This window comes from Mixophyes fleayi, chromosome 2 (genome assembly GCF_038048845.1).
Source record: "Mixophyes fleayi isolate aMixFle1 chromosome 2, aMixFle1.hap1, whole genome shotgun sequence".
In the NCBI taxonomy this organism is placed as follows: domain Eukaryota; kingdom Metazoa; phylum Chordata; class Amphibia; order Anura; family Limnodynastidae; genus Mixophyes; species Mixophyes fleayi.
The window spans coordinates 317,706,835-317,727,593 of NC_134403.1; the positions used below are offsets into that span (position 1 = coordinate 317,706,835).

Consider the following 20,759-nt stretch of genomic DNA (forward strand, 5'->3'; position numbering starts at 1 on the left):
AAGTTAAATGAAACACACGAAAGTTAAAATGCATTTAATAAAACTGCATTTAAGAAGTGCCTTTGAATGCGATTAATGTGCAATTTTACCTATGCTGACTGCGATCTACGTTAAATGCAAAGATTAAAATAGAATGCTGATGAAATCTTTTGTTCTACAATTGCTAATTTATGGCATATTTAATCTCAATGCAAGATGAAACATGTTAAAAAAAAAATATTCTGGGGAAGCCTGTAAAAAAGGGTCAATAACACCTCTGTGGACAGTGAAAATCAATCAATTGGCTGAGTGTTCCCCCCAGAAAATTTTGCCATCCGGGTGGGGGAAGTTGTAATACTTTGCAAAAATAATGAAAAATGTTGGAGGCTATTGCCCACACCTGCCAGGACTGGTCAGACTGGTGATCAGTGGTCTAACACACTGCTGGCTGTAGTGCTCACATAGTGCCTGTTATAATAGGAGAAACAATGGTTTATACTATTAAAATAGGACTCTTTTGGGCTCCAAGAGCCGGTGGCAAGTAAAAGCAGCCGGGTGCGGCACCTGAGAAATAGGAGCTGGGGAGAGCACTGTGGCTGCCATAATCTTTCAGCTCTGTAAATCTAATACTTACAAGGGTTGCTCAGCAGCTATGATTCCTAAGGGATGCATGTCCCTTAAAAATCATAGCGGCTGAGGAAAACTCACAATAATTGCAGTTTATGGCACATTTTTTGTTTCTAAAATATTATAGGTTAGGGAAATATTCTGCCGATATTTAGATACCACAATGGAAGAAATTATGAGCAAAATAGTAATTAAATGTTGCAATGTAATCAGGGTTAAATATTAGAGACATGAATGGATTTAACACTTCTCACTTGCCCCCTCTATACGTGGTGCAATGTGGTTGCAGTCTGCATTATATCACGGTGTTAATTCTAGGATGGAAGGCAGTGATAGTGGTAACAACAGTCACATGATCATGTGACTCTTGCGGCGTAAGTATGTTTTACTTTTGTAGTTTGTAGGGAATGATTTTCCTACAAACAATGGCCGCCAGATATAAAACTACAGGCCTTTTCCCTTCCTCCCATGGCACTGTAATCACTGACAGAACTATTGAGCCGTGACTTATGCAGGTTTTGTGTTCACCTGAAAATAGTGCACAGAGATCAGCCAGGTCATTCGTGCACAATGTGCTGGCCACAGAGCAGAATATGTCCTATCACACTCTGCAGGGAACAAAACAAAACAACACTTTGATTTTTGCTCCCTAATCTATATATAGAACACAAATAAAATGGACATAAAGTGCTCCAGACATTACAAGTCTAAAAAGAATATGTTTAGGTGCAGACTGCAGCAACTTAATCTCACCACTGTATTATGTGTCAAAGAAAAATAGAGCAATAAGCAGCATGCATCTGCAAAACGTGGCTGAAATATCGCTTTCAGTTTCCTCTTTCCAGTCTATTCTTCAAGAAGCCAACTGGCAAAATGCACCTGGTGAGTGAACCTGTTTGCAAAGGTTACGTCAAGACTTGGGCAGAAGAGACCTAAAGCCAGTTAGCTGACATTCCGATTCTGTCACCAGCTCTGGTGAATACACTTCCATTCAGATAAAAGAAGCAGTAATCTGCAGCCTTTGAAGTCTGAGACATGAAAGAGGTTGTGCTCATCCACAGGAAAGGATGCTCTTATGCTTCTTAAAGGCACAGACAGGGGTCTGATAATCTGCTTTATTTTAAACCACCCCCTTCTACCATTTACCAATGGAGTGACGTGATGAGCTGCCAGTTTCTTCTGCCCGGTTCCGTCTGTCCCAGCAGACCACTTCGTTCTGTCAGCTTGTTAGCAGGCTTGACTCGCACGCTGGGTGCAGCGATAACTATTGAAGGCTCTGACCTTTGAAAAGCCCACAGCGCGGCCAGACACAAAGAGCGCAATCAGCCTTGGCGGCAGGAATTATCAGCCAAGCTTGTTGCCTCCCTTTTCCAGATCAGCGATTGTCCATGGGGGGTTACTGTAATGTTTCCTTTCACAACTGGCCCTCCTCCTTGCCACCAATTGAAGACATTCTGCAGTCACTGCAGTCAGCAGTTCAGAATTCACACCTCACATGCCTTTAAGTGTTAGAACCTGAGGAGTGCCTAAATAATACAAATATTTCCACATCCTTGGTCTTTCAAAAAGCCTTTAAATAATTCACCCTTTCTTGTCCAAGTGCTACAGAAAAAAAATCCAGGAAAGACTTGAAGTCATAAAGCATACAAGTAAAAGTTAACAAAAAAACATACTGGCTTACATTGAAAACTGATTATCAGATGGCATTTCCCACTTCAAAGACTACAGACCAATCACTTTTCTATACCACATATAAGACAATAAAATAAAAAGAATATATCAGCGGTACAATTTACCCTATTCAAGGGGTGGGAGGGAAAATGTAACAAATTACTTCACACTATGTCTTGTGCATTCGGATCACATACTTCATTATGAAATCCTTCAGTAGTTATCTATTTAGGAGAAAAATGGTTGTAAAATAATATTTGTAAGGCTCGTTAATTATGGCTGCCATTCTGCTTTTTGTCTAGGCTGCTTTGTAATTTCGCCCTCAAGGCTGGTGTGTGAAAACTGCTTTGGAAATTTCACTTCATTTTCTTATCCAGCCTAGAGAGCATTCTAGCATCTGTTAGAAGTCTATTCTTTCTGTTTAAATATCAGTCACTACTAAATAGCATACTGCGCAAGGTGTTTACTGCTTACATATGCAAACCTATGTAAGTGACCAACTTCTATATAATTAGGTGTTCTCGATTGAGGGCTTTTTTGGTGTTTGGTTAAAACCAAAAAAACACTTGGAACCTCTTTGCCTACCAGTGATCAACCCCACCATTAGGGTCCCTTCCACACTCCTCACTAGCACTGTTACACAGAAATCAGATACGCATCTTCATTGTAACAGCTTCTTGTTGCCTCGTCAACGCTAACGGCAGTGGTATAAGGCCGTAGGGCAGAGGCAGGGCTGTTCCCTGCTTTAAAGCTACATAATAGCAATGCAGCAGGGGATTGTACTCTTAAAAAAGAAAAAAAAAATATAGGGGAATGTATATGTTAAGCTAGGTATACACTACACAGTTTTCATCCAATAATCGGCTAAATCAGCCGACATACGACCGCTCGTTCAAAAGTCGGGTCAGAGTGTGCAGTGACACGATAGTCGAAAGTCTGCCCAAATGGACGATTGTTGCCTCATTTGGTTTGTCGTACCGTTTAATATTTTCGTTCCAATCTCGTTTCCGTTGTGTAGTGTGTATAAACTGCCGACCGATCCACAACAGTGAGTACGAAATTACAGTCATTGCTCATGACAACATGGCTGTAAAAAGTCGCTAAAGGGACGTCCGCTCTTCCCTTTAGCGTCCTAAACAAGGCTAGTGTGTATGCAGTCCATGGACCGAGCGATCGGAACATCAATCGCATGTAAAATCGATCGGCATAAAAAGTTGGTGGAAAATTCTGTAGTGTGTACCTAGCATTAGACACAGATTTAGGTTATCCTTTGTTCATCTATGACAAAGCTCAGGGAGTGGTGCTGCTACCTCTCTGTCCCTGTTTAGTCCTTTCCACAGCTAACACCACAATGACATCACACATACTTTTGTCACTTGTCCACACCCCCTATGTGAGTAGAGATTTCCTTTTTAATATGATTGACAGGATAGCTCTGGAAGGAGATAAAAGGATTAGGCAGAAAATAAACAGTGGCAACTACTGTACTGAATTTTGAACTACTATTACTAGCACCATCATAGAAAAGTCCTATAGCAATTTATACATTCATCCTTTAATATCAAGATTAGACAAATCCAAAACAGAAAATTAAAACAAATATAGGGTTAAAGTAACTTTAGCAGCACATGGAAGTTTCTCAGATGAATGCCATGCTTTTACCAGAACTGCTGTAGTACAAGATTATGGTTACCATTACAGGAAGGTTGTGTAAGTATGAATAATGGTTATGCCACATCATCCTCCGACGGCAAGTACCAATCTATTGCGTGTTTAGACTTCTACGACAGTTGGCGTTATATCACATTCCAGCAGAGAAGCATAGATAAAAATAGAACTTATGCTACAAGTTCTTTGATCATATTTTCCTCTGCTGTCAATGTGCATACAAAAAAGGAAAGAAGAAAAAAAAAAAGTGATATGTTAAAATATTACTGTACACAATCTGGAACGTATCCTGACATTGACCAGTAAGATGCTCTCTTGATTGCAAGCCACCCGGCTTTCATAGCGACAAGGGGATTAAACATGAACATATTTGCCAAAGGGTTTACTACATCAGTGCAAGTGACAGGATTGTGCCTGCTGTCAGTCCATTCCATCAGCTGTAGATATGGCTTATCTTTTATTCCCATGCAATGTTTTCATGTAAAATAAATGCACTTCCATCACACAACAAAAATAAATTATAGGCATCCCTGCTCCATTCTGGTTATAACAGATGTTATGTAACATTGCATCATTAACCCTTTGTTGCCAAGACCTCCTTCTAGTCTCAGATACCCCCTCTGTTTTGCTTTGAATTATTGACGCCTTCAGAATTGGGAGGAGGATCAAGCAATAGGTGCTTGGCCTTACCAACACACACACTTCAAAAGAAAAACAGAGAACATGGTGTTTCTTTTGGAAAATACTCCAGAATGACTAATTAGGCAATATAAAAGCAAGGATGGGTTTGTGAATGGGTCAGCTGTAGTCAAAAGAAACTTGCCTGGTCAGAGAACAATGCTAGGTGTGTCTCAAGACTACTGTGTTCAGCTAGTGTTCTCCCCAGGACCTATTTCCCGGGCGCTCCACCTGGCTGTTTTTACTTGCGGCCCGGCTCTTAGAATCCAACACAGTCCTATTATATTAGGACAGACCATGTTTGCTCTATTACAACAGGGACTGTGTGAGCACTGTAGCCAGCAGAGTGTGTCAGACCACTGACCACCAGTCAGTCCAGGAAGGTGTAGGCAATAACCTCCAACATTTTTCATTATTATTATTGTCAAGTATTATACTGTCTCCACCTAATTACTTTTTAATCCCACCCAGCTGGCAACATTTTCTGGGGAGAACACTGGTTTAACCATGTATTTGCTAGAATTGACAATTGCCATACACAACTTGCTACTGGGTATTTGCACATACACTTGTCGCATCCTCTAGGCAGACATCAAATGGGCACTGGTCATATTATTGTTTCTATTATATTTTTATCTTCATGTTGAACAAATGTTAATAGAGTAAGAAAACATACTAGAGCCACAGACATAATAAATGCCGTGCTACCAGGTAGCAGCTTAATAATAAAAGTATGCTTTTTGGGTTCTGCCAGCTTACAAACACATTTTTGTAATATGCATAGAACGCTCAATAGAAGGAAATAGAATAGCCATCATGTAGTGGAAGCGTGCGCAGCACCAGCAAAATCTCTTCACTACACAGCTACGAAGAGCTCAATGCAAGATTATATTCTCCAGGTATCAGTGATGTTAGTCAGTCAGTGGAAAGGCAGATATCTTTTCTTTGCCTATACACAGACAGGCCATGCATTATGGGAGTTACATTGATTGACACAGTCACATATAGCTCTGTTTATTTGCTGTGTGCTTTCATTACTGTGTAGCTTGGCAAGAACATTACTTTTTACTTTTACTACCAACACTATAGGAAGTTAAATAAAAATGTAACACCCTACCTGAATAAAGATGGCAATACCAATTTACAACAGTTATCAATAAGTGATCAAAAGATGTAGCCTTACATGTTCCATACATATGCCAAGCTTTTACACCGAAGTGAACTGCAGAGCTGTATATTGCCAGGGAAAAAGATTGGCTACATACATTTTAAACAAAGCAAAGTGAAACATTATAAATTACATTATTATTCATATAGTACCAGAATAGAGTGATGTACAAAACAAGGAGTACATTAAGGACTAAAAACAAATGCCGTACCTCATTTTTACGATTCAGGTGGTCAATAATATATATATATATATATATATATATATATATATATATATATATATATATATATATATATATATATATATATATATATATATATATATATATATACACACACATACATATACACACACACAACACATTATGTAGTGTTTGTTTACCCAACAATGTTCAGTGAAATATAAGGGTGTACCATATACCACTGCATATATCTATTTAAGAGGGTTATCTGAAATTACATGTAATCAATAGATATTAAAACAGTAACTGATGATAAAAAAATGAAACCATTTTCTTATAGATATGAACACATTTAGTCAATATAAATATATATATATATATATATATATATATATATATATATATATATATATATAACTGAGGAAAATAATATGGACAAATGTTACAGCACATACAATGCTTTTCATAAGGGGCTAGTTAAGGATGTAACCAATGTAAGCAGGCTGTATTTATGTAGAAACTGTTGTAGACTGATATTTTAAAGCAACCATTTGTAGTTTAAATATTTTTTTTTCTTAACAAAATGGAACCTGTGGCATTCAAAATGTGTACTGCATAAAAATCCAATACTGCAGTGAACATTTTAAAGCAGGGATGGGCAACCATTAGGCACTGCAGTGTCTCACAAGACCGACGGTTGGAAACAGAGTGAACATTCTGAGAGATGTAGTTCAGATGTAGTTAAACATTGTTGATACCTTGTAGTACAATTATATTACTCCTTTACTGACACAAGAAAGATAGTTATTTAAACTTGGCTGTTTCTGGGCTTTAACAGAAGCAGGATTAAGCTTATATATGTGCCACAACTGAATTTTGCCTTCCATAATTGCCAGAATAATGCCACCAATATATACACATGACACTTTGCATCCTCCAGAACATAATACATATTCCTGCCCAGTCATGACCTTGCCTAAAATCTACGGGTTGCCCATATCGCCCGATGATCTGGCTGGACTATTCCCCAATATCCATAGATCTCTCTGATTTAGCTTCTCGCCCTGGTCCTATGACATGGCATTTAAAACAATTCACTTCAACATAATAATGAAATAATAACCCACTTAAGAGTTTTACTGAATGAATATTTTTCTGTCAATAGACAATCTGATATATCGCCAGCTACTCCCTGGACAGCTCGTAAGGATACTTGATTAGCCTGGCCTCTAAACAGGAAAAAGAGAAGCTAGATCTTACCACCAAACTTCAACCATTAGAACGTAAACACAAACAAAATCCTGACCCAAAAACTCTCTCAGATCTCAACAAAGTAAAAGCAGAATTGAACCAGCTCGATTCCAAAAGGACCTCTAAAAACTTAAAATGGTTTTGAAGTTTTATGAAAAAATAATCTTTTTATGAAAAGGCAATAAAGCAGACCAAATGCGGGCTTCTGTGTTGAGATCTGAGAGATCACTTAAAAAATATTATGGTCATCAGAAATTCCAAAAAATCAAGTGATATATGACCCTAAAGCCATTCGCTCAGAACTTAAAAATGATTATACTAATCATCTATAACCTCTCCTACCAATCTAGCCCCACTACCCACCCTACAGGCACCTTAATAAATGATTTCCGACAACATACTAAGTTATCTAAACGCTTTGAGCATTCTATGTCCCAACTGAGCGGTCAGATTCCCCTAACTATAAAATATCAGAAAGCGAGTAAATCACCATGCCGGGTTGGGTTTTTGCTGTGTATTATTAAAAAAAATATCTGACTTGCTATCCCCACTTCTGCACTCCCTTTTTAACATAGTACTTTAGGGGCGATTCCAGCCCCCCTTCCCCCGAGAAATGCTGGAGGCAAGGATAGTCCACAAGGTGGGTAAGGACCTACATAACTGTGCGAGCTATAGGCCAATATCTCTCCTTAACAACAATGTTAAGATTTTTGTAAAAATACTAGATAAACTCCTAAATCAAATACTCCCTTCATTAATCCACTATGAGCAGGTTGCTTTCATCCTAGGCCTTCAACTTCACTGAATCTCCAGGGAGTTTATGACTTATACGCTTTAGACAGCGGTCCTTTCTGGACATTTTTTTTTTAACAATATCTTGGCTCTTTTCACTGAACTTTCAGACAAGGTTCTGATCAATGATGTTCCCTCTGATTCAATCACTATTCGAAACAGAACCAGACAGGGATGCCCGTTATCTTTCTTGGTTTGTGGGGTTTACATAACCTCTACATAGATTCTTGATTATCAGTAAAATTTGCCCCCAACCGTTTACTAAGCTTCAGAGAGAATTGATCTGGAGCCATGTAATTATCTTGTGGTTGGGTAGGAGCATCACTGTTAAAATGAGTTATACCTAAATGACTTTATCTGGTCTAAACACTCCCAGTCACTATCCCGCACATCATGCTTAACAATGTCCAAAGGGTATATACTGTGCTATAAAATCTTATTTTAGTACTTAGCTGCCCACTTCTCAGATTTTGACTTCTTATGCAGCCCCCTACCACCACTACCCCACCCCAGTATGATTTCCTGGATAAACATTGAATGCAACCTCCTGAAAAAATACCACTTATCACATTTATGTGAAAGCGCATAGACAGCCCTTTCATCTCTACTGCCATTGGTTAGGTGTGGTGTCAAACTCTAGGATCTGGGGCAATCCAGTCTGTCCTCCAGGAATATCTACTAACATATTCTTCAGCTGGATTCAAGTAGGATTTCAGTGGATCTTGCCATACAAAGTCAGAGGTTTTCTTTATCAGATCACCAACAAAAACTCCCCATGCAAATATTAAATCATTGGAATTCATCCAAATTTAACATTCTTATTTTTTTTCCTGTTGGTGCAACTTTGAGGGCCCTCACCCCTTCTGAGCTACTGTGCCACAACTCTCAAAGCTGCATGGTCTGTTCCTCTATGTACCTGTCCCTATCCAGACCCATCATGGGCTGGAATGAGAAAGAGACATAGGACCACTCCCAGAAGAGGAGGCAGGGGTGACATAAGGGAAGAAAGCTAAAAGCTCAATTTTAACAAAAATTATGGAAACCTATACTTCTAATACAGATGGTACTACACCACCATATAGACGGAATAGAATGTAATATGGATCTCGGTAGCTGGCGGAACTGTAGCCAACGGGATCCTCTGATCCATATAGGGTGGACTTGTCCAATAATAGCTCCATATTGGCATATGGCCTAGCCTTCATGACTTTTGTAGCCACAAAACGCACCCCTGCAAGGAACAGGAAAAATCACTTTTCCCTTCTCAAAATAACTTCAAAACTAGATTTGGCATGTTGGAGCTATGGTAACATATCCCCCATGACAGAGTGCTAATGCCTTAGGGTAGGCTTGGACACCATAATTATTTAGAGAATGCCAACCTTCATTACATCCTCTTTATGATATATCCCCTTAATTGGGCCATAACTAGGACAATTAAACTGAATTTCCTGACCATCTTCTCCATAATTCGCATTCTCTCACACCGATATCCAATTCCCTGAATTTTTTTTTTTTTTTTTTTATTGAATATCTTTTTATATATACGCCTGGAACCCCACTTCCTTCTTCCCTTCTTGTTCCTCCCTCATTTTCCAACCCCTATTTGTGTTTTGTTTTAGCCTCCTGTGGTTATAATATTTGTAGCAAAGTCGAAACTGTTATTTGCACATACATTGGTCTTATTTAATAGAGCTTTCCATTTTCTGCCAATGAATCTTTAAAATATGTTCTTTACTTGCATTACTGTGATTGTTGGTTTTGACCAATTTAAATTTAAAAAAAAACCCACACACAGGCACGTGGCAGATAGAAAAAACACTGTGGGGGAAGGCATTTAAATGTGACATACAGAGAATGCATATTAGGTGTTATTTTCCTCTTTGCTGCTTTGGTGCATTTACAAAATTGCAGTGATTCAACCAGTGCATAACAAGAGGAGAAATGTAAGTTGTGTATATTAATCTCTGGATGTGTTTACCACAAGTAGGAATAAACTGTATGTTGTTTAACCTTTTTCTTGCCACATCACTGCTGACTCAGCCTAATTCAATGATCAATTCAGGGAAACCATTAGTGGTTTTGTTCCTTTCTACTGGAGAGACTGGAAGTTTGCATATATCTTAACATAAGGTCTGTATTAAAAAAATCAGATTACTCATCTGTAAAAAACAAAAAAAATTTACCGCAGTACCATTAAGTGTAAGACTGCAATTCTCATTAGAGTGCAGTCTGGATGGGCCTATAGAAAAGTATAACACAAATAAAAATGGAGAAAAAGTTTTCAAACGAATATATAATTCTGGATGCAGAGATTCAGAAGAACAGCGAAGAAAGATAGAAACAGACACAGAGACTGAAACAATTAGACAATGCAAAATCTCTGGTATACCTGTGTTTATGGTCCCCCACCCACCCAATAGGCTCATTGTGAAACAAAGAGCAGCCCATGACTGAGGGCAAATACACATCATATATAGCAAGATCCTTTAAAATATATAACTCTATAACGCCTTCTGACATTAAGTGTTTGTCTGCAGTTACCACCAGATCAGTGCAGGACAGAGAGAGGAAGAGCCATTATCTGTTTTCCCAACAAATAGGCACTAATTCTTTCATACCACAACCACGAACAGCTAGTTGAGGGGCCATAATTGGAGTACAGAGCGGTAAAATGACAATATCACTCATTTAAAAGAAAAAAAAACAACGAGCTAGCGATAATGTATATATGACAGTTCCCAATAATCTAATAAAACAGGAGTGATAGTGAGCCAAATTCTCATACAGGTTCAATGAGACTTAGGAAAGTTTATACTGGTTATATAATGGCCACACCATCAAAATGTATACATCTGCAGTTCCTTGGACAGGAAAAATAGCTATAAGATAATGATGTGCATCAACTAGTTAAAGAACGCAAGGCAAATATATATTTATTTAAAACAGAGACTTCCACAGTTATTTATTAACCTTCATAGAGCACCACATATTATACAGCTCTTCATATCAGTCCATAGCACTAGGGCAATTTCATCTGAAGTCTATTAACCTGGCAGTATGTTTTTGGAGTGTGGGAGGAAACTGGAGCACCTGGAGGAAACCCACCCAAACTCCAGAATTGTAAACTGTCTACATGGCTCAAAATCGGGTGCAAAACACAGGTTACAAATGAATTAGCAGCTAAAGAACATGAAACAAAACTAGAAAAAAACCTTGAAGCCAGATTGAAGCCAGCTCTACAATCACCCACATCAACACAAGGCAGAATAGCTATTGCTTAAGCCCTGCAGTCACTGGAGTAGTGGAGCTGTGGGGAAAGTAGCACCTGATTTGATCACTGTGGCATCATCCTAATCGGGTATTGTTTAGTGTACACTTTCCATTAACAACCATTTGCATTTCACCCAGTGGTTCCACATCTCCAGCCAACATAGGGCTCAAAATATAGTGGCTTCTGCTTCTGTTGAAACAGAAAGGTAAAGTGCATGTACCTAGGTAACGGAATCAAGTAGACATCTACCTAGGAGCAGGCTTCCTTATGGCGGAAACACTAGTTTCAGCTTTCAATACACATTAAAAAATAATAATAATATTATCTCTCTATAAGACGTGGAGCAGGCATATACACTACAGCATTTTTGGATTAACACTATACATCACAGTTTCATATATAGCCAGGGACCTAAGACTGAACTAAGCTTGTCATCTCTGTCCCGAGGAGCCAATGTTAAACCTTCTATGTAACAAGTCCAGCCTATCCAAGACTAGCTGCTGCCATGAGAGCGTGTTCAGACTTCCCTTTCATGCCTTGTGCCATCTGGAGGCCACTGAAACAGACTGAAAGAGAATATTGCCAGCATGGACAAAGCAGGGCAGGAGCAAACTTAACAGAAAGTGAACAAGTGAACCAAGGTGTTTAGATCATGGACCTCCTTGAACAGAGCCTTAGCCAGGACGATCACTTTGGACCAATACTGTTAGACCTTTGACAAGTGTTTGCTTCCAGCACCACGAGTTCACATTTTTTTCACCACTGTCTTGCAGGGTGTCTATCACACTCCAATGACCACTTATATTTTTCTTATTATATGTTTTATATTCATAAGAAATATGGTTATTTCTTAATGTATGTCTCTTGGATATTCAATAAAATATGTATTTTTTAAAAAACCATATGATGCGACTTTTTGCAACATATTGTACATTTGTCATTGGGGGATTAAATAGAACCTTATACCCAACAAGGAACTAAATAAAAGTTGCACCCATTTACATAGGCTGCGTTCACACTACAGAGTTTTCCAACCAATATGCTATCTACAACGATTGTACCCCAACTGAAGAAGAAAAAAGAAAAAAAAGTCCCAATCATCATGCCAATTCATGTGTACACACTATACATGTTTTAAAAGATTTACCCTTAGGTCTGTGCTCTTCAAATGTCATGACCGTCGGCTGAAAAGATCATGGCTCTGTAAACTCTCTGGAGATCCTGATCGTGAGTGCACACACACTGCAGGATTGGAAGGATGTTGTTCCATAGCAGACGAGATTTTATGTTATGCTGAACAATCAAATCAAACAATGATCTGTGCTTTGTTTGGCACGATCCTCATTCATCGCTGGAGCATACACACTAACACACTATTTGCAACATTGGGGCGAACGTTTAACTGATCCAATACCGAGCTGAAAACACTGTGATGTGCATCCAGCCTTAGCCAAGATGTTAGTGTTTTGGAAAAAGTTAACTAAACAATGAGGGCTGATTGAGTCAGTGGTATTACGTTCCCCCTAAATAAATAATAATTAATTATGATAAAAAAAAGCATGTGACCAATAACTTGTGCCTTACTTGAACATTTTCCAATTCATGGCTCGTTTATACAAACAAGTGTGTTTCAAATAGAACGTGCACAAAGGGAAACCACAGGGAAAATTAAGTAGCCTTTAGGATCATGGGGACACAGAACACACAGAGCAGTAGTGGAAAATGGAAACAAGTTTAAATTGAAAGAAGCTTAAACATATTTAGACATTTCTGTCTGTGGGAGGCTCCATGAATTGCCCTTTAAAGTGGACCCGTCACCAACACAGTAAAATGTTTTCAGAACAGCCAACATATAACCAAACACATGCTGCAATCACTGGTTACTGTATTAGCCCCCTTATGAACGGTCCCAAAGAAGGATTCTGCTAACAGGCCAGCAAGGAGGATAGATCATAATAATTTCACTCAATCCTACACAACAAACTTTCAGGATGACCTCATAAGACTTTTTAATTTTCACTGCTATTCAGCACATTGCAGCAGTTTAAAGGGAATTGAGCTAATAGCATGATTGACTGAGAGATGTTACATAAGCACAGCACACGTAGATGAACTATAGACAATAAACATGCCACAATAGCACAGGACACTGGTGCATTAACACCCACAAGCAGGCGCAAGACCTCTCAGTATTATACTGGTAGTTACAATACAAATTAGTATGCGTGTGTATAGACATATGTAACAGAAAAGAGTTTACGTGAATAAAACAATAAATAATTGTCCAAGTTCCCACTCCTCACCTTTCTATGATATCAGCAATAGCGCAGGCAAACATCAGGAGCCCTTCTGGCATCTGCAGAGCAACTGAAAGGGAAAATCTGTGAGCAATAGGTGACTAATACTGAAACATCTCAAAATCAGATGTATGCTACAGTCTCCCCCTGAACTAACATCACAAACACACACACACACACAAAAGGGGAAAACAAAACATCTGTTCAATAAAACATCCGAAAAACAGCGAGTCTAAATAACAGTATTGGAGTTCGAGAGAACGCATGCAAATGTGACATTTGGAGAACTTGAGCACATACAATAGACAGGCACTTGAGAAAACATATAGCTGGCGTGGGAGATGTAATGTACGTGAGGAAGACAAATAAAGGATGAAAAACATCTAAGCAAGAACGGGAGAGATAATATTTAGAAATACAAACAATTTAAAAAAAAAGAAAAAGAAAAGAAAAAGCAGACTGAACAGAGAGACAGGCGGCTGAGGAAAGCAAATAAAGAACAGATTATTGTATAGATAAATATAACGCTGCATCTGAGACCAACAGAGAAGAGATGCGGGAGAGGAAATAATTAGAGGGGAAGAGGAAACGGACACAGGACATTCAGAGGCAAGTGGACCAAATGAGCTTTCATGTAATCAAAGAGTGAGAACAGACACTGGCATTACTGTCCATATACGCTGTATTGCAGGGGGGAGAAATTGTCCTATCAGAATGATTGAATCAAAACTCAAGATTCTGAACAGAACGTTCGCAAATGATTGCTATACTGTACTATACAATGCACATCCAACGGTTCTTTACAATGTTGTTTCCACAAAAAAACTATAGCATGGACCTGGTAATGGTTGTAACAATAGAACGTAACATGATCTCTATTCTGTCCCATTATAAACACAGAACCCATACTGTTTATTAGAAGAAAATAAAGCGTTCTTCAAATATTTTAGGGTTATATATGTTTAAATATTCACACACACACTCATCCCCCATTCACCTTGGCCAAGCAAGGCTGTATAATACAGAGCTGAATAATATACTGGAAATAATAAATATGCCCATCATGTGCTCTCTCTCATCTGTAGCAGGCTGCCAAGATAGGAGGAAGGTGCTTCTCTAACTAGACAGGGAGTCTGTGACTTGCAGCTCTGCAGAAAGGCACTGTGTAAATTGGTGGATGTATGTGCAGTGGCTGATCCCATCAGTACACTGCTCTAAAGATGTTGGAGGACCTTCAGCTGTCTTTAATGGAGTCAGGAGGCTATTATTCACTTTTCAACAGAGCTGCAGTGGAATGTCAGGTTATCACTGAATGATGTTTGCCCTTCATGGTCCATAAGTGAAAATTTCAGTTTTGGGGGTAAGTGGTGATTCAGTGGAACATTTAGGTGACATCAAGATAAACTAATGCCACGTTCAGGAACATGAAAGTGAAGTAACTTAATGTTCTGTGTGAGCATTTTTCCTTTTACAAAGAATCCCAACATAGTGTCAAAGTGCTTGAGATACACTCAAAAAATGCAAATTAGTTACCATTAATTCATTCTCCTCAAAATACTCCATGACAGTCATTACAATGATAAGTTCCCTTCTAGTTTAGGTAAGACTGGTTAATTAGAAACAGCTACAACCAGTATAGAAGGCAGCTCCTCCTCTTCCCTTACGTCTCTGAGTAACTTCCCAATCTTTCTCTGATAAACATAAACATTTCATACATGGGTGGGAATGTGGGCTGCCACGGAATATTTAGAGCAAAAGAAATTACAGTAACTATAATTAGAATTTTTCCTCTTCAATCCTCCATGGTAGCCATTACAATGGATGTACCAAGCAATGCAGTAGGGAGGGCTACAGAGAACAAATCAGCCACATATGTGGGATAGTCAAATAATTATTCAATGGCTGAGTGGAGAACATGACTCCCAAGCTGAGAGTCAATAGAGGAAAGACATCCAGATGATAATAATTAGTGAAGGTATAGCTAGACGTCCATAAAGCTGCTTTGCTAAGCTTTGTCACTGAACACTGAGCCTTTCATGCACAAGATGTTGCTATCACTTGTGTTGAGTGGGTCGTCAGACTCTCTGGCACATTATGCCCATTTCTCTTGTATGCCTGTACAATTAATTATCTGATCCATCTGAAAATGGGTTGTTTAGAAGTGGTACACCATTTCCTAGCTACTGTAGGAATCTTGAAAAGTTGCTTTTAAATCCTTCTGTCCTGGATAAATATGTGGAAACTGCTCTAACCAAGGGGTGATACAAAGAGTGATAATAGAACTTCCTGATAAATGTGGAATGTACATTCGTTTGGCAGAAACGCTGGATTGGCTCCACCTCCTTATCTGCATAGATATTCAGAAAGGGTTCCTTGCACCAACTGCTTGTAATTTGAATACTCTGCAAGTAGAAGTAATCGCCACTAGGAACACCACCTGCAGCGTCATCCACCTCAGAAGAACGTGTTGTCGTAGTTCAAAAGAATCAGACATCAGAGTTTAGAGCGCCAAATTGAGATCCAATGGAACCACAAAAGACCTAATAGAGGAAAGGATCCTCTTCATGTATAATTAATTCTTCTGAAGCTAACTTGGCATATAAGATACTGAGTGCCAGCACTTGTACCTTGGGTGTAGATTAGGCAAAACTCTTGATACGTCCATCCTGAAGTAAGCCGATTCCCCTGGATGAACTTGTTTCTGACTGCGGTAAACAGCTATTGTGTTCTGTTTGTCTGCTACGTGCAACGCTGAGAGCTACTTCAGATTTGTTTTTGCTCAGGACATGATTTTCGTTACTTCTGTCATCATGGTTCTAAGTCTGGTACCTCCTTGGAGATTTATGAAGGCCACAATCATCTTGTTGACCGAGAATATTATGAGATATTTCCATTTAGTTGAAGATGAAAGTGCTCAATTGCCTTCCACACTGCTCTCATTTCAAGACCTTTATGGGAAGTCATTTGTCGTTTCTCGTGTCCCCTGTGCCATCTGTTCTAGAAGGTGGGCTCCACAGCCTGCAATGCTGGAGTACATTGTATCATCCTGTCTGGTTCTAAAGCTGACACTCCTCATGCTTTTAATTTTTAAACTTTGCCACTAGCTGAGATTTCTTGGTGGTTATTGACAGTGTAACGGTATAATTCAGGGAAATCTGCTTGTGATTTCACTGAGTTAGTAGTTCCAATTGAAACTCTGCTTGTGCCACCTTGCCCAGCGAATAATCACTGTGGTGTAAGAAAACATTCCCAAAAATTCCCTGTCATGTTCCTGAAATGACTTTGTCCTGCTATAATCCAGCCATGATCTTCTAGAAAGGCCATGATTTGAGCTATACTGAAGCTCACAATGTGATCCGAACTCCACACCACAAGGATGTAGTCCAAATAGGGCTATATCATGACCCCCTGCTTGATAATTCCACCATCAAAATAACTAGCACTACGGTAAAATTTGGGATTTTGCCAGGCAAGAATTTCCTGCGATAAAACTACAGAAAATGCATGGAATTAACTCTGATGACATGATGAGGACTTAGCCATACACAACAGACTTAATTTCATGAAATAGCCTATTTTAGGCACTCTACAAACTTTGGAGGTAAATTTGAATCGATATATTTCTAAATTACAAGGCTCATTTACAAACCGCAAAAATGCAGGCACAAATCCAGTGACTAGGCTGTCTGATGCATGCCCACTTTTCAGTCTTTGGAGCTGCCACCGGAAAATCAATCTACTTTTATGTTCTTGTGGATCCATCTAAAAGTATGCATGGTTCCAGTACAGATTTGAACATTTATGTAATTTAGTAAATAACCTTTGATTTCTGTTATTGAGCACACAGAGTTTTGAGAAAATGTGAAATATATCAAATTTAGGTAAAAGTGAGTAGTGGAGCCACATCATACGCAGAGACTGCCATCTTTTGTTGCACCAATTGTTGAAACAGGCATTTTTGTTTTTTTAAATAATTTTTTAAAGGCCTAAACTGTGGGCAAGCAGTTACATCTACCCCTAGATGACTTCTGTAATATGGTGCATTACAAAGAGCAGGAACCCTTCAAATGGGACTGAGCATCTGCAGCTCAAGGGAGCAACCAGAGACCTTTCCTAGCCATTGCCGACGATGCCATTGACCTTGCTGTAAAAAAAAAAATTGTGTCCAAAGATGCTTCACACAAACATTCTATGCCACTCTGCATAACCTCAATACTTTTCAACATGTATTGTCTGCTCAATTTCTCTTCAGACATTTGTATAAAGTCTCTCTCCCCACAATCTATGCGCCCTGACCACTGAGTCCATAGCCACGCCTGACTTCAATGTGGTTCCAGATGAAACAAAGCCTTTTCCTAACGAGGGATAGTTGTTCTGGTCGACTAACTAGCTACAGGTGTGTCTACTTTTGAACCAAACTCCACTTCTGTGCCTTTATCACTGAACGAAAACAATCTTTTTGAGTTATTTCAAACTTCACAAAGTCTATGCTGTTGTACGTTGCTCTCCTTCTTCCCTTTCACTGGCTCTACAAGAGTACTGACAGTATTGAGGGTATTGCGAATAGCTAACTAAATATAGTGAAATACATGAGCGACAAAACACCCCTAACTTTGGGAGCTGTTTGGGATTGGACTCGGGCTCAATTGCACTGCAGATACCCAATGCTGTGCACCCACAATGATACACACAATGAAGGTGATTAATATCCCTTGTCCCGGAGGAAAGGACTAAGAGCAGTTCCAAGTCGTCCCTTTGCCTGGTCCCCCATTCTGGCGCCCCACGATCTATGACGCAGCACACAGCACCGAAGACTGAACTGGCGCAAAATTTGAATTATTACACCAGATCTGCTCCCGGAGGCAGCAGACTGGTGTTCCCCAGGTGGCCAGCCCAGTCCACAGCTTACAACACGGATGGTATGCCACTGGGACCACAAGTAGGTAAGCACCTACTCTACAGAAAACAACAAACACTACATGACCTAACTAGCTAGAAACAGGAAAAGACATAGGGGAAGAGAAGGAGCTGCCTGGGGCGTTTTTTTATTAACTTGTTTCGACCTAAACTAGATGGTAACTTACCCATTGTAATGGCTGCCATGGAGATTGAAAGGAGAAACTTTTCTGGATGTAGCCCAAAGCTTATATTTTACTTAACTTTGATACTCCATTCACTAGGTCCCCCAAAGCCTTTTCTGTATAATAGTAATGCTCCCCGGAATTAAACAGTCGGCAGTGTTGTCCGTGCACTTGGAAGTACACAGGAGATGGGCATTGATAACACTTCTGCCTATTTTAATAATGTGAGCCATAGTAGTTCATAGAAATAGCAGAGGACCATAAAACTTAGCATTTAATGTAAACTCCACAAAATACCAGTAATGTTTGCAAGAAATATTAAAAGGCACACAGAATAATGGTTTACAAGTGCAGAGTTGCAAATATTTTCCCCTTTTTTGGATTATCTTTAAAGATGAGTATAACAGTAAACCATAATCCATAAGGTCTCCATCTATGAAATGTGTTCTCTCTCAGAAGTGAATAACAGAAAAATAACATTTCTAAAGAGAATGATGGAGGCTTGAATTAAGCAGCCATACCCCTTTTGGCAGAAGCCTGTTGAATCCTCCAGATAGTCTTGGGAATTTCAAAGTTGTAGTTTTGAGGCAGAACAGATATGGCTTCTAAGAGTAAAGGATTCTTAGAGATGTCATCAGGGATTTGGTTAGCAACACGACGGACAGGGGTGCGACCTGCAGAGACAGTATATATGGATGTTCAATTAATCAGTGGATTGTAAGTGAAGACACAATAAAAAATCATCAGTCCGGCTTTAATCAGATATATATTTTATGTCAATACATTTTTCCCATTGATTGCAAATCTGGAAGTGAAACTAATGACCACAATTTTGTGCAGTTGTAACCAGAAGGTTGACGTGCGATAGCATCAGCTGCAGGTTTTATATCAATTTCAATGGCCTAAAGATAATTGCACAGATAAGTAATATCAATATCACAGCCACACAACCACCCACTAACCAGTGAATTTATTCATTCCCAGCCAACTTGAAAAGGAACAATATCTGCAAGAATTGCAATTTAAATGTCAGTATCTAAAAAAAAATACCCTGAACAATCCATTCAGTAATAAAGAAAAATAAATAACATCACTCACATGGGACAACAATTAGATATGAAAAGAGGAGGGATATAGACCAACACAATATGAGGAGATTGTCTAGTTTGTTTGGGGTTTTTTTTCCTTCGTGTTGCGGGCCTCCTCCCTTACACAACAAATGCTTAATAATTATGTTCATCTCGTCTCAGAAACTGTCAATAACCTGAAATGAGAGAGGCCCAATGCCTGATAATATCACAGACAATATGCAGAGACCCCCAGAGCACAATTGCAACAAACTAATATTGGAGCTGCAAAACAACATTACCTCCAAAAGGAAATCTGCATAATTAATTTCACTATTGTACAAAATGAATTTAAACAAATGAATTTAGTTGGGAGGGGGGATAGACAGCTGTCAGATGGGATTCGCTAAGCTCCAATTAAAAGCTCAAAATCCTAATTAAATTAACCCCTTCACTACTACTGGGAAATGTGGGTGGAGGGTGGGGGTTCATTTCAACTGGCAAAACTAAAACCCAGAGCTACTTAGAAATTACCTGCAAGTTCTTCAAACACTTTTAGACTCAGTGAGCGGTTTCTGTCCGCCTTGCTAAACATCCATTTACGTACTTACCTTCCAAGAATATGGTTAATCCTCTTAGCACCATTAATGTATTACAATTTCCTCACACAAAAGCCAGCTGTAATGAGTTCCACAGAATGACTATGAGAAGAGAGGTTTCTTTCGGTTTGTTTTACAAACATCACTAGTAATTTCATTTCAGTCTCCTTACAAATCCTTTCCCTTCACCTGTGGTTCTCAAAATCACCTGAGCACAGGTGGACCAACCAGCAGCAGTTGTAAAGTTTGAGGGAAGCATGGCCTTAACTAATGATGAGAGCTTACCCATAAAACAACGGACAGAATTCACAAAATGGGCAATATTAAGCATTAAAAAAAACGTCAGTTACAATTGAATATACAGACATCAAAATTACACTTCCTAAGGCTCATTTACGAAATGCACAAACGCAGACACAAATA

General features: G+C 39.0%; 1 protein-coding gene across 1 annotated transcript in view; it reads right to left on the bottom strand.

Annotated features, from left to right (window-relative positions):
- Positions 1 to 20,759, bottom strand: part of DPH1 (diphthamide biosynthesis 1) — a 163,986-nt gene that overhangs the window by 125,275 nt on the left and 17,952 nt on the right. The window contains exons 2-3 of the mRNA XM_075196689.1: positions 19,192 to 19,344; positions 13,596 to 13,659 (exon numbers count right to left, since the gene is read on the bottom strand). Of these exons, the coding sequence (XP_075052790.1) occupies positions 13,596 to 13,659; positions 19,192 to 19,344 (217 nt within the window). The remainder of the gene's footprint in view (positions 1 to 13,595; positions 13,660 to 19,191; positions 19,345 to 20,759) is intronic.